Source organism: Glycine max, chromosome 5 (assembly GCF_000004515.6).
Source record: "Glycine max cultivar Williams 82 chromosome 5, Glycine_max_v4.0, whole genome shotgun sequence".
Classification (NCBI taxonomy): Eukaryota; Viridiplantae; Streptophyta; class Magnoliopsida; order Fabales; family Fabaceae; genus Glycine; species Glycine max.
Genome location: NC_038241.2, coordinates 29,365,795 through 29,381,149, shown reverse-complemented (window position 1 = coordinate 29,381,149; position 15,355 = coordinate 29,365,795). Strand labels below are relative to the sequence as shown.

At 29.0% G+C, this 15,355-nt stretch overlaps 1 protein-coding gene across 2 annotated transcripts; it reads left to right on the top strand.

Annotated features, from left to right (window-relative positions):
• Positions 1–11,397: 11,397 nt before the first annotated feature.
• On the top strand, positions 11,398–15,114 carry LOC100798011 (transcription factor bHLH18). 2 transcript variants are annotated; one of them, XM_003525836.5, is made up of 5 exons: positions 11,398–11,754; positions 12,193–12,247; positions 12,329–12,943; positions 13,503–13,862; positions 14,484–15,114. In XM_003525836.5, the coding sequence occupies exons 2-5, from the start codon at positions 12,209–12,211 to the stop codon at positions 14,553–14,555; spliced, it is 1,086 nt and encodes a 361-aa protein (XP_003525884.2). In that variant the 5' UTR covers positions 11,398–11,754; positions 12,193–12,208; the 3' UTR covers positions 14,556–15,114. The 2 variants fall into 2 exon arrangements, with proteins under 2 accessions (XP_003525884.2, XP_040871350.1); XM_041015416.1 differs by lacking the exon at positions 11,398–11,754 and having other exon boundaries at positions 12,190–12,247.
• Positions 15,115–15,355: the final 241 nt, after the last annotated feature.

Below are 15,355 nucleotides of genomic sequence, written 5' to 3'. Positions count from 1 at the left end.
AGGGAAGAAGGGCCATACTTATGGGGTTTAACACCAATAATTGTGAGATGTCCGTGAAGAAAAGGGGTGGTAGGATGATGAAACTGGCGACAAAACATTGACCTGTATGAAGTCCTAAGGATACCCATCTAAAACAAAAAAACTGATGCCTCCAATCAGAGAAAAATGTAGTTGTCACTTACTAGGTTTTTTAGACCTCTGTCTCTGCAGAAAATTACATTAGACGATGTTAATCAATTCTCCTTCATCATGATCATTTCGATTAGAATGAACGTCGTCAGCTTCTTTTTCTTCGAAATTAAAAGAAAAATATGTTTAGTCAAGTTTTATTAGTTTTTATTTTATGTTAAATAATAAAATTTTGTTATTATTTATTTTATTCTATCTCTTCCTATCCATCTAAATTAGAAATTCTTTGATCTGTATATGTGTTCAATGTAAAGATTTTTATACTGTCATTAATTATAAATAAATTTAGATACCACTTTTAAAATAATTATTACAAAATTCAACAATTTTACCTACATGACAATTTATAAATGAATAATAAATCTATTTATACTATTAATGTAGTTTAATTAAATTATTTAAAAATGATAGTAACTTTTAAATTTAAAAGGATTTATATAATAGAGAGACATAGAGAGTTTACTGTCAATTTAAAATAGATTTTTTTCTTAAATTTTCTAGATTTATATTTTTAATCCCTAATCTAAATTTTGATAAGTCGTAGTTCTTGAACCTTTTCTTTATCTATCCTTTTTAGTTTTTTTTTAAGTTATAACATTAACTAATGACATAACAATAATATTTGAGAGTCTAATGATTTATCATACCATCAAGGAATTTGAATAAATATCTGTGGGTAATTTTTTTAAAAATATATTGTTAATTTTTTTTATCCGCTAGCAAATTTCATGTCATTAACTATTTAGAGACTTGTTAACACTTATTATAGCAAATTTTCATTTATCTTCATCTTTTATTCATTTTATTTTTTATTTTTACATCCCTTAAAACAATGTTATTGTTTTATTATTTATGCAACTGTACACAAAATGGGCAGTGCATGTATCATTGTCCAAAGACAATTGTTACACAATTCAAAAAGGTTATACTGATAACAATACCATTATATTATCATTAGAGAAACAAATACAATCCTGTAATGATTATCTTCATTCACTAGCATGACAATTATAATTTGCACGTGATAAAAAGAGGATGGAGGACCGCAAAAGATTGGACGAAAAGAAGAATATAGGCCAATACAACGGCAACAATGATTATCTTCATATCAGAACAAAAATAAATAAATTATCATCTTCATATCACAAGCATGGTAGGGTAGAATCGGAATTCAGAAATTATATTTTGTAGTATTTTTTTTGTCAGAAAAATATATATATTAATGAAGGGTACAAAGGAATACGGGAATACCCCGACCCATTTACGTACATAGATGACCAATAAGAGAGACTATTTTGTAGTGTTTGTTAACAAGTACGACTAAACAACTAAAAAATGTTGTTAAAATTAAGCCACTATATACTTAAAAGTAATGTTATATTTTTACAATCACTTAAATACATGATAGCAAAAATTAAATAATATTGAACAAGAAAATTACGTCTCTCTCTGTATAGGAAACATACGAAACAATAAGTCTTGGTTATGTGATAGATAATAAATATTTAATTATCTGATAAAAAATATTTAATTATAAAATTAAAATTGTCTATTCAAGTTATCTATTTTTATTTAAATACTGCCTAATTTTTATTTTCTTTTTTCTAATTGAAATTCATATTGAGATTTTTAAAAGATAAGATGGGATTTATAATGCCTTTAAAACACATGCGATTTAGAATTGAATACACAATTTGAATAATTAATTTTAATATAATGGTTATAATACATATTTTTATTTTTCCAAATAATAAAAAATTCACTAAATATGCTCTTTCTCCCTCCAGAATCTGCCTTTTGTGGGACTAAGGAGTGAGTTTGACTTATCTTATCGCTTTGGATAGATTGGTTGAAGTGGTGTACATTTTTTACCACATTGTCTTATACAACCCTCTTCAAGCCTGTGTCATAAAATAATATTTTTGTAGTAGCTCTAGAGCATGTCTACTGAGAAAATTGTTTTTATGAGAATAAAACAATAAGCATGAGACAAACAAATTCATACATAAATAATCAAAATTCAATATTATATAACTACATAAAAATATCTTGTAACTTTTAAAAAAATCCACTTGATATTTGTATGTTAATCTTGGCAATTCATGATGTAAAATCTAGTGTTTGTTCCTTTTTTTTATAATAGTATTTATTCCTAATATATATATATATATATATAGAGAGAGAGAGAGAGAGAGAGAGAGAGAGAGAGAGAGAGAGAGAGAGAGAGAGAGAGAGAGAGAGAGAGAGAGAGAGAGAGAGAGAGAGAGAGAGAGAGAGAGAGAGAGAGAGAGAGAGAGAGAGAGAGAGAGAGAGAGAGAGAGAGAGAGAGAGAGAGAGAGGTAGGTGGGAGAGGAGAGATCAAGTTATTCTAAGGATAACTCTTTTAAAGTTATTTTTCATTTTTATCATTCATTTTCTTATAATTTAACCATTAGATTCAAGAAAATGAATGATAAGAATGAAGAGTTAGTCTTAAAAAAGTAACTTAATTCCCCCTCTTTATATATATATGTATATATATAGAGAGAGAGAGGAGGGACATTTCATATGAGAATGACCCTCTTATGTGAGGATTAAAACAGTCATTCTCATCCATTAAATTAAAATGAAAGATCATATTTTAAATTCAAATTAAAATCTCATGTAACCATAAAATCTTTGTGAGAGTTACCAAACAGAAAATTAAATATTTTAAAGATTTAATTTACATTAAGATTGCTATCACAACCACCACTATCGCCATCATGATCACCTTCGTCACCACCAACATGATCATCGTTGTTGTCGTTGTCACCATCATCGTGATCATTGTCATGACCATCGTCGTCGCCACCATCATCACCGCCGTTGCTGCTATCACCATCGTCGTGATTGTCATCGTGACCATTATCGTCGCCACCAACATGATCTCCACTGCCGCCAGTGACATAAATTAAATCTTTAAAATATTTGATTTTCTATTTTATAAATCTTATAGAGATTTTACGATTAAATGAAACTTTAATTTGAATTTAAAATATTTTAATCTTGACCTTTCATTTTAATTTAATGGATGAAAATGATTGTTCTCATTTTCACATAAGAGGATCATTCTCTCATATGAAACGTCATATTATATGAGAATAATTATTTTATGTGAGAATGAGAATGGTTAATCTTAATAGTTAGATTAAAATGAAAGATTAAGATTAAAATATTTTAAATTCAAATTAAAACCCCATTTAACAATAGAATCTCGATAAGATTTATCAAATAGAAATCAAGTATCTTAAAGATTAATTTATGGCATCTTACAATATCTCAAACCTATCATTACCATGACCACCATCATTGTCATGACCATTTTCATCACAACTATCATGACCGCCACCGTAATCATCACCATGATTGTCAACCGTCGCACCACCAATATGATTACTTTCGTTGTTACTACCGCCGCCACCATCGTCATGACTACCGTTGTCGCCACCAACATGGTCGTTGTTGTCACCATCGTTGGTGGCAGTGGTGATGGTGGTGGTGACGACAGTGGTCATGGTAACAATCACAGTGTTGGTGGTAATTGTAATGACAATCTTGACATAAATTAAAATTTTAAGATATTTGATTTTTTGTTTAATAAATTTTATAAAGATTTTATGGTTAAATGGGTTTTTAATTTGAATTTAAAATATTTTAATCTTAGTTTTTCATTTTAATCTAACAGTTGAGATCAATCATTCTCATTTTTACATAAGATGATCATTCTCATATGATATGTTCTATATATGTGTGTGTATACATGTATGTATATAAAAGGAGCAAAATCAATTTATTTCAAGAGTAATTAATAGTTACTTCCTATCCCCACTACTTATTTTCTTTTAATTTAAATGGTTAAAGATGAATCATTCGTTAAGATTGTTAGATTAAAAAAATAAAAAAAAATAATTATTTTAAAGTTATTTGTAGGATCTGTTTGATTGTTCAATGAAGGTGAGTAATAGGTTTGATTATTGATTTCTATTTTATTTCTCGCATATTATTTTTATTGGTAACCACCATAAAGAGTTCATGAGATATTTCCCTAAGTTCATTGGTGAAATCCCGAAAATTCTCATAAGCTTCGATCCTTTAAGCAGATTATGAAATTAATCATTGATTCAAGGTTTAGTTATACTTTAAATTGATTATTTCTCTCCAAGAATATATTATGTAAGGATCAAACTCTAGTCTTTTTTCACAAATTTAATGTTTACAATGTTTGTTATCTATTGAATAACACTCATTGAGTTATTTATTGGATATTTGCACCGACATACTTAATTTTTTATTTGTAATTTTCACTTTAGTACTCATCTATATATTTCTGTTCCATTTTTTTTTCATACCAAGAGGACCCCCCCCCCCCCCCCCCCGAAATTCGAAGGATTGGGTAAAACTGGCCCCCTTAAAAAAAAAAAAAAAAAAAAAAAAAGAAGGGGTTCCCCACCATGGCCTTTGCCCCTCCTGGCTAAAAAAGCCCACCCCCCCGAGGATGAATGAAGGTAGTAGCCGGAGAAATTAATTGGCATATATGTTGGGATTTTGGTTTCATAGCGAATGGTCAGATCAACAACCGAGTGGAGCTTCAGCACTCAACGCTTGACCTAATTGCTAGTACTACGCGGCGTCATGCATTCACCGACTCCTCATAGTCGTACACCGCTACCGTACTTTTGGACCTTTAAAAAATGTAGCCAAAAAAAAGGTTTATGTGTTGTGGGACCCTGAACCCTTCCGTACCCATAAAGTTAGTAACTGTAGACTTTCGTTTTTGCTTCCTTTTTCTTTCCCATAAGTCTATTTATCATTGTTTTTCCTCGCAATGATGAAAATCAACTATGCTACCTCCATGCATGCCTTTATGGTGCACAATTTTTATCATTGTTTTTCCGTCTTTTCTCGGGTGTCAAACAAAGAATTGAAGTAGTTGTCAACCTGAAAGAGTCAAAATCCATCTATTTTAACATTTTACGTATCTGCCAACAAAATACAGAAAGGAAAATTAAGCGGGACAAGAAAAGAAACAAAAGCGACAAATCACAAACGTGTTTGCGAACAACTGAAAATTCGGAGAGAAAGAGGTAAAAAAGGAGCTTTAGCTTATTATTCTGGTTACACACATTACATTGTCAACCGGCACGGTATTGTGAAGGTTATAATTAAAATATTTATAGCGCTCATTAGGAGCGAAAAATCAGCATTTCCTGATTCGTTGAAAAGCTTAATTAAAATCCCGCAATGATCTTCTTTGTTTTTTTTTAATTTTATTTTATCATATGTTTGGACCTTTTCTTCTTTGAAATTGCAATGTCACAACGTGTAAACACAGTGTCGAGGCTTGGGAATGAGGAATACTAGGTAATGTTTGAAAAGCTACGTAGTAGAAAATAATTGTTGAGAAACATGTTGGTGAGGTACAGGCAGTATTTGCCATTCCCGTTTGATCGGAGCAAGGGTCTGGCATCCACATTGTTGTTCGTAAATCGTGATCGATGATCCGTTTGCAACGGCGGTTACTTTGTGTCAACTCAAGCATCTACAGTTTCTTTCCTACGTGTCTCGAATCTTACTGTTTATCATTGCTGTCTAATCTCTGTAAAAAACTTCTAGAACGAAAGAATTTAACACGACTTCATATTTTATTTCTTCTCTTTTTCACAAATCCTTTGGGTCCCTTTCGAGATTACGGTAAAAAAAAAAAATCAAATAATATAAGATACACTTAATTAAACTTTTAATTTCACAAGTTTCAGGTATTGCAAATGTGAGAAATTACTCTTCAGATTTTAATTGTGTCCACTGGGTATCTTAAGTATCTTAAATATTGCAAATGTGGTATTAATTGATGGCATATCACTTACATGATGACATCAATATGATATGATAATGACACTTTAATTGATTCAATATTTTAAGTGGTTCATAATTTCAAATCGTGTTTTTGACATTTTGAATATTATAATTGTATGATTTTAATCTTTTAATTTTATAATTTTGTGATTTTAGTCTTTTAAATTACAATTTGAATATAATATTAACACACCAAATTAGTATTTGAGATATATTATAATTGTATAATTATAAATTTTGAAAACTAAAATCATATACCATTATGAAACTCGAAAGACTAAATTCGCACATGTCAAATTAACAACCACATAAACATGTCAAATTAACCACCATATCAATCAGATATCATCATGTAAATTTTACATCAGGTTATAAATCATTAAAAATTGTCACATTAATAAATTTTAATTGACAAATGAATTAAAATCATATAATTGTGATATCCGAGGGATCCACTTGGTGCAATCAAAACTTAGAGGATTAAAATTATACATTTATGATACCAAAAATATTCAATTGACACACTTGAAAACTTGAATATTAAAATCACATAATTTCAATATCTAGGGATCAAAAACACAATTAAGAAAAAAATATATAATATCATATTTTTATTCATTATGTGGTGAGTCAATAAATAAGGTACATTTATTCTATTTATTTATTATATTATGTTCTTCACTTTAGAAGTTATTTCAATTAGGGATAGGTGGGTTTTTAAATACTAGGTTAAATAAATTAGTAGGTTTATGAATTATTTAACAATTTTTAATTAATACATTTCTAAATAAAAAAAGTAACCAGTTCTTTAATCTTGTAATTTTTTTTTTTTGTAATTTTGAGTCATTGAAGTTAATTCGAGGTGGCTTGAAACCATAAAAAAAATACAAGATTAAGGACACCTATTGATTAATTTATCCTAATTAATAAATCAGTCTTGTCGTTCCTTCCCATTTATTTTTTTTCCATTTTTTCAGATTCTAAAAGGTATTATTTATAAACTTTTGTTTAATTTTTGTTTTGATGGGGTGGGAATGAAGAAAATGAAGAAGCACAAAATATACTGGGTGGCGTTGAAGAGATTATGTAGTAGAGGGCAATGCAAAGTGTTGCAAATATTATAGTGTTACGAAAATTTGAGATTGGGGAGAAGCTACTTGTTCACGATCCTATGGTGGCTTTTAGTGCAGCTACTGGTTTTAAAATTTGTCTCCTTTCTTTGTGCTTTGTAGCATAGGGTTGTAGGAATGCATTTGGGATAAATCCATCAATAATTATTAAATTAGAAAAAGTTTTAAAATTTAATTTTTAGAGTATTTAACCAGAAACAATGTGATTTTTAGTGAATTAAAAATAATAATGAAAATAAAGCTTGATACTAAATTACTAGTGACTAAATTTTATTCTGTCACTAATATTATTCATAATAATAACAAAATAAATTATCTCTATAATTTTATTAACAGTGACAAAAATATGTTTGTCACAAAAAGATTAACACTAAATCCACCATAAATCACGACATCATAAACAGAGCTAATGCCATTAATATGCAGGAACTAAATTCACTTATTTTTTTTCATGTATAGGGATTAAAACATCGATTTGAAAGCACAAGAAATAAACTCAAGATTGACTGAAAATATAGAGATAAAAAAATATATTTTTAATTAATAATATCCAAATTTTAAATTTTATTTCAAAAAGTTCATAGAATTAGATGATTAAAGTAGTGATTATATCTAATGATATTATAAGCTAATAAGTGTGACTTATATTGTTAATCGACCAATTAATACATCAACTTTAATGTAAAATGAGTAGATGTCTTATTAATAAACTTCAGACTAAATAAAAATATAAAAGAAAATTTAATATATTAATTAGTTTATGTTTCTCATACTTAGGAAAACAAATTTTAATTTTTTTTATATAAAGGACCGGACATTATTTAAAATTAAATGTTCACTATAAAGGAAAATTTAATAAAGTATATTATTTTACCGGATAACATCAATCATCAAACAACAAACAAAACGAAAATTATTTTATGAGAGATGGTTGAAACACGAAAGTAAAGGAACTAGCCTGTAAGATTTTGTCAGGATATTCGCCGGTCAACTGGAACCGGGAGTCAAATGCATGTTATTCACGTGTAATTTTAATACGAAGCTAGCTACGCCAAATCTCATTTTTTGTTTTCTTTATAAGGATACATCGTATTCCTTCAAAAGAAAAAATAAAGATAGACCACATATACACGTCCTCAGTGTAATATTTATTTTAAAATAATATTTTGATAAATTTAATTATTAAATTATGCGATATCATTTTATAATATATATATATATATATATATATATATATATCAAATTTTAAAAATAGATATTTACAAATATATAATTTTGTAACTAAAATCGATTTATATTTCAAAAATATATTATATAAAATAAAGTTAAGGGATAAAATGTTGAACAATTTTTAATTAATAAAAAAATTCATTCTTGTGTTTACTTAATAAAAATGATTAATTAATGAAATTTTATATTTGTAAAAAATTAAACAATAATAATATACCAATTTTATTAACTAATGTTAGTTAACTAAGATGCCTGAGTTATTATAAACTCTTCATACTTAGTTTTGAATTCTCCAGCTAGAGAACCAATAATTATTAAATTTAATTACTTGATTTACTATATGCATTTGTAAAAAGTGTGACAATTGTATGTCCTATTTGTGAGACTATTTTATCATTAAACTATAATATTTAAGGATTAATTTCAATTTAACTTGTATTTTTAAGAATCAATTTGATATTAATTAAGTTGTAAAATTTAGACACCAAATTATGATTTAGTTGTATACAAGATGTAATTGTCACACTTTTTACACATTTAAATACTAAATTGAAATTTTGTTACATAAATATTCATTTGAGTCCCTAAAAGTGTAAGGAGCCGAAAGATTGATCCCTAAAATATAGAAGATTTGAATTTAGTTTCTAAATATACAAAAATTACAATAAATTGGCCATACCTTTAACTCTCACCCATTATCATTGACATGGTTGTAATAAGTTTAAAAGTTAACTTTTTAATTTAGTCTCTAAACTTAGAACTTATTGTTATTTTAGTTTCTAAATTTAATCATTTAGTGACATTTTGATCTATATAATGAACTACGCACTACATTTTTGTCCTTGAAAGTACTTTTAAATTTTTAATTAGCTCACATGTTGTATGTAAATTATTAACATATATAGTCATCACCATATTATCTTACTTCCATTCCATATCTCTCATACTTTTCACCTTCCTCTTTCACACTTTCTAGTTCATCTTGACTTTTGCATCTACCACTTACATGCTAAATTCGTCATTTATTCAAATTAAATGTCAATTTTAATGGGAAAATAACACAAAAATATCTTAAAAAATTATTTAATTTTTTTCTTAATAAACATTGTCTAGCTTATTTAAGAAGTTATATCCTATTCAATTAAATTTTTTTTGCATAGTTTCTTCTAACATTCTCAAGTAACCATTACGTTTAAATTTCTTTGATGTCTATATATACCTTGTGGTTTGTAGTTCATGAAGACAACTTTTGTTGTTTAATTTTTTTTATATGCTTGATCCTTTCACTTTGATCATCGATCATGTGTCCATATCAATCGCATGGATCATATTTCACCCCTCTGGCTTACACTTCTTTCATCCTTTAAATTGTTCACTCTCTACACTCCAAACGTGATCAAAGGAATGAAAATGATGTGTTTTTCGTATCACCAATGAGTCATGTCCTCTAATACCCAACTCATAAACAATGATGTAAAAACTATAAATACCAAAAAAATAGGGGCCAAAATGTGAAGGGGTAAAAAATAGAAGTTAGAAAATATGATAATGTTTATGCCAATAATTTACATCTAACATATAACTTAATTAAATTTTTAAAAGTACTTTAAGGGACCATAATGACAATACATGCCAACCACATAGATGGCACACAACAATAAGTTTAAGAACTAAAATATCAATAAGTGGTTAAATTTAATAACTAAAATAATAATAAGTTGTTAAATTTAGAGACTAAATTGAAAAATAAACTTTTAGACACATGAAAATAACATAAATGATATGTAACAATTACGTGACAACAGTCAATTATTATATTATCACTAGAGGTGTTACATAGGTGTGCAAGTTAGAAATAATAGATAAGGATTAATAGAAGAAGTAATTTATCATATTTTTTACATTGGAGAACTACATTCCAATTCGTTTTCCAATATTGACCACCATCACTCCAAGGGTTTCTTTCTTTAGGGTGGTGACAAAGAAAAAGGAAAGAAATAGATTCTATACCAACGATTTTTGTGATTATTAACTACCAAAGCCTCCAATAACTAAAATTTCTTCCGGTGATAAATAAGTTGAACATGTGACAAGAATCGTAAAATTTTCTTGTGACATTATAAATTTAATTCTTATAGTGATATATAAGTTAAGCATGCAACAATAATCATAAAATTTCTTGTGGTAACAATTACGTTAAAAAAAACAATTACTAATGAAATAGTAAATAATACTCCCTGGTATTGACATATATTTACCCATTGTCTAATATTTTTCCAATTGAAAATATTATATAAAGATATAGAATCATATTTGAAATGAGTTATTCTCCCTGGTATTGGAATATTGTCGAATCTTATCCTTTCTATGAATTGGACAGGGTTCTTTTTTCTTTTGGTAAAGCTATGGACATGGTTCTGGTTCCTTGTGATGGCTCAAAATTTTTGTTTAGCAGCTCTCTTTAGTTGGATCTCCTAATACTAATTGAATAACTGTAATTGTGTGTTTGTATTTTAGATTTGTGAACTCACTCGATGCAATCTTAAGAAAAGTTATAATTTATAAGATTAATTTAATAATGAAAGGGAATAGAAAAATAAAAATTACATCTTGAGATTTTTTCATTTAGAAATTAATAATTAATATTTATTAATAAAAAAATATTGAAGATCTCAATATATCATTGACATCCTTTCTCATATTATTATGGTTGTCTTTCCATTCTCTCACAATGAAAAAAAGAAGAAGAAGATATTATGGAAGAGTTTGGCCTCTGAAATAATTACTATGATAGATAAATTGTTTATTTGGAATGACACGTTTAATAACATGATAATGATATATATATATATATATATATATATATATATATATATATATATATATATATATATATATATAAAATCACGTCATTGGGGGTTCAATTAAGTGTTTTGGCGTTATTTATTGCGTTGTCTATGGACGAATTATTGACGTCGTCGCAAACCTGACATAACAAACAAAGGCACGAATAAAGATTAAAGAACCCACAATTTGACCAAATAAACGAAAGGTGTTAGTGAAGACAGGGAGTGCCCACTTTTCAAACAGCACTATGAACTAACCCAAGAAAATGAGATTAACATATTCACACTGGCCATGGTTATCGGTAGAGAAAGAGACTCTTAGTTTCACCAAATAAACGAAGCGTGTACGTGCCCGGCCCCTTTATAAAACACTCTCTTAGTTTCACCAATTTGTTCCAACGTTGCTCCCATCACTCAACTGTCACAACAACAAACACTTCATCTTCTGAGCCTTCTACCTTTCTTTCTTTCTTCAATCAATTAAGGTAAACTTCTCAGTCTCCTTAATTTCTCAAACATGTCTCCATCATCAACGAATTCTTCAAATGTTTCACATCCCTTAACTAATTCTGATTATAACTGATAATTCTACGTTTCAAAAAGTACATCATACCTTCTATGTTTTATTTTAGTTTTTGTTCTCAGCTTCAACTTCAGTTCACCTTCTGGGTGTGTGTGTATATATATATATATATATATATATATATATATATATATATATATATATATATATATATATATATGCCTAGGATCAATTTTTTGCTAAAATCAAAACAATATCTCAAAATTGGAACGATTAAATCATTTGATTTAGTTTAAGGTTCTATTTCAATTTTAGGGAAATCGAAGAGTTTTTTTTATCCTTCAATTTGGATTAAGGTTTTGATTGTCTCCTTTTTCTGTGTGTCTCATATACTAAGCAGGCGAGGTGAATTAAGGATGATGCAAATTTCGTCAACCATGTACATGCCTGAATTTGTAAGCATACACAACCTTAATTTCTAGCAAACTAATCACAAAATATATAATTACTTACCCATTTTTCTTCACATGACACAGGGAATGGAGGACCCCACTTTGTTTCACCAATACCCTATGGATAATTCTGTATTATTCCAGCTCGAAGATCTTGACTTTGAGTCCTTCTCCGCGTCCCCAAAGAACTCTTCCTCTCCCAAGCGATTCAACTCCGAAAGCACACAAAACTCTTCCCTCACTCAAAATCCTGAACAATATTCTGTTACCCCTCCAAGACCAACCAAGCAAAATAAGACTGTGAGCACTACTTGGAGTGCTTACAACACTCATGACATGATGGCTCCGAAAGCTTCTTCTTCTTCATCCTCCAAGATCATCTCCTTTGAGAACTCCAATGCATCTTCGGTTACTTCCCAACAACTATACAACGTGGATGCTGCTTCCAAAGTGAAGAAGCCCAAGAGTGAAACTGGGTATGGTGAAAACTTGGATTTTGCAGCAGCTGCGGCTTCTCAAAGTGTCTATGACAACAACAGTTTTCTAGATCACTATGATACTCGAGAGAAAAAGGCTGCAGCTTCATTGACTAGAAACCCTACCCAAGCTCAAGATCATGTAATATCCGAGAGAAAACGAAGGGAAAAGCTCAGTCAGAGGTTCATTGCTCTTTCGGCTATAATTCCTGGACTCAAGAAGGTATCATTTGTATTAAATTTCATGCATGATTTTCTTTCTTTCTTTTATTCAATAGCAGCAAGGTTTTAATCTAGAACCTTATACAAACTATCTAAATCTCTCACCTAACATTAGGTCGACCCTAGCTAGTAAGTTAAATTTCATGCATGTTATGCATCAATGTCAAACACAGTTTTAAATTGTATTCGCGGACACAGTAAATGATTTTGCAATTAATGTAATCATAGAAAATTATGAACAAGCAGTTATAATTATGGTTACTATAACCTCCAAAACTGTAATATTGTGGCTGTGATTTGAAACCTTGAACACATGTAATACATATCTTCTACTTTAATTGGGTGCAGTCAGCTACTAAAAATCAATGAATTGAACTAATGACAAATTATATTTTTTCCCACTATAATACTGGGATATCTAAATTTTACTGACATATTTTTTTATCATATATATACAAGTTGTTACTAATTTGAATTTTAATTATGAATGCTGAGGCAATTTGAGTTTAACTAGCTATATAATTTGTATCATATGTTTGTGCATGAATGTTTGCATGCAGATGGACAAGGCTACCGTCTTGGAAGATGCTATAAAGTACGTGAAACAACTACAAGAAAGGGTAAAGACTCTGGAGGAACAAGCTGTGGATAAAACAGTTGAATCAGCAGTATTTGTGAAGAGATCTGTTGTGTTTGCCGGTGATGATAGCTCCGACAACGACGAAAACTCCGACCAGTCGCTCCCCAAAATCGAAGCAAGAATTTCTGGTAAAGAGGTACTAATCAGAATCCACTCCGACAAACACAGTGGAGGAGCTGCTGCTATACTAAGGGAATTAGAGAAGCATCATCTCACAGTTCAGAGTAGCAGCTTCTTGCCCTTTGGGAATAACACTTTTGACATTACTATTGTTGCCAAGGTAAATATTTTATTAACTTCCAATTTTTAAGCAATCACCTTCTGTAATTTCGTTAAGTTATTGAAATTAGTACAAATTATTAAGTAGTCTCAAATAATCATGTTCCCGGTTAATCTTAACTTGACACGAAATAAATTTTTATGAACTCTTCTTTATAAATTGAAAAATTCAGTTGTGTATTACGTAAAAATTAATTGATATCATGTAATAATTTCTAATACACTAGGCACCAGAGACGACTCAAGAATTTGAGAGATCTTTAATAAATTTAAAAATAAAGTCTTTTATTTACTCATAAAATAATTTATTAAAATTATTATTATTTTATTTAAAATTTATTTTTAAATATAATTTCACAATAAATTTTGTTGAGGTATATTAATATTAAAAAAAATTTGATATTTTTTTTTTAGACCTAAAGCCCTTGCTTGGGCCTTAAGCCGGTCCTGACACCAACACACTATATATGTCCTAACAAAATACTTTTTCCGTCGTAAAATAATTATCGTGTTGATTTAGTCAAATAAAAAAAGTTATAAATTAGTCAGAAATTTTCAAATGATGACCATCATAAGTTTCTTGCATTTTCACATTGATCATATGGTTTGTGTTTTCTTGCAGATGAACATGGACTACTGCTTCACAGCAAAGGATCTCATAAGAAGCTTAAGTCGGTGTTTGAGGCAGCTTTGATAGTGAATAGTATTTAACCAGTTCAAGAAATTCACTGATCTAGCTACATTGATTTGTTGGTGTGCATGCATGAGATAACTATAGGAAAAATACTTATAATAAGACTTTTTTTTTATCGCAGTGCTTTCTTTTTCCCTAGTCCATCATCATGGATTTTGGAGTAAAATATCAATGGCCTGCAACTACTGCAACTGTCTTGAGTCTGTTATGCCGTAGAGTTCAAGATAATGCCAAGTGTTTTCCCTTTTCTCCATATAGTTTTTGCGTAGTTGATTCGTTAACTACGTTAATATACCCCATAATGGCATTTTTGTAATTTCCACAGCTGTTGTCGTTGTTTATATATATATATATATAAAGAGGGGTTTTTGAGAGGATTTGACTATATTCAAATAGACCTCTTTCTTCCTTCTTCCGCGTTGTGAACAGGGTCTAGCTAGTTTGATTGGAAAAAAATGCTGGCAGCATTTATTTTATATTGTTCTCCTTGTCGGATTGTGATGATCACTTATGTATAAAATTATTATTGTTACTAATGACAATTTATTCTTTGTTTCAAGTATTTTGGGTACCCGTGGGTGCATATCTTCCACTACTAAGATTTTTTTATTTTTTTTAGTTTAAACGAGATTCTCGCCATTTGATTCATTTAAAGTAATGTAATTAACTTAAATTAATTTTGTGTTTTAATATTTTTTAAGATAAATTAAGAATAAATAGGCCGTGCAAAATCTTAAACGAGTATCAACTACTATTTGGAGAAGAAGTTGATTAATTTCATGATTGTCATTGGATCATAG

Bases quoted from the DNA above. Each gene is read 5' to 3' on its own strand.
- LOC100798011 (XM_003525836.5), top strand. From the start codon at position 12,209: ATGATGCAAATTTCGTCAACCATGTACATGCCTGAATTT. The intron at 12,248-12,328 runs GTAAGCATACAC...CACATGACACAG, and splicing joins CCATGTACATGCCTGAATTT to GGAATGGAGGACCCCACTTT. The intron at 13,863-14,483 runs GTAAATATTTTA...GTTTTCTTGCAG, and splicing joins ACATTACTATTGTTGCCAAG to ATGAACATGGACTACTGCTT.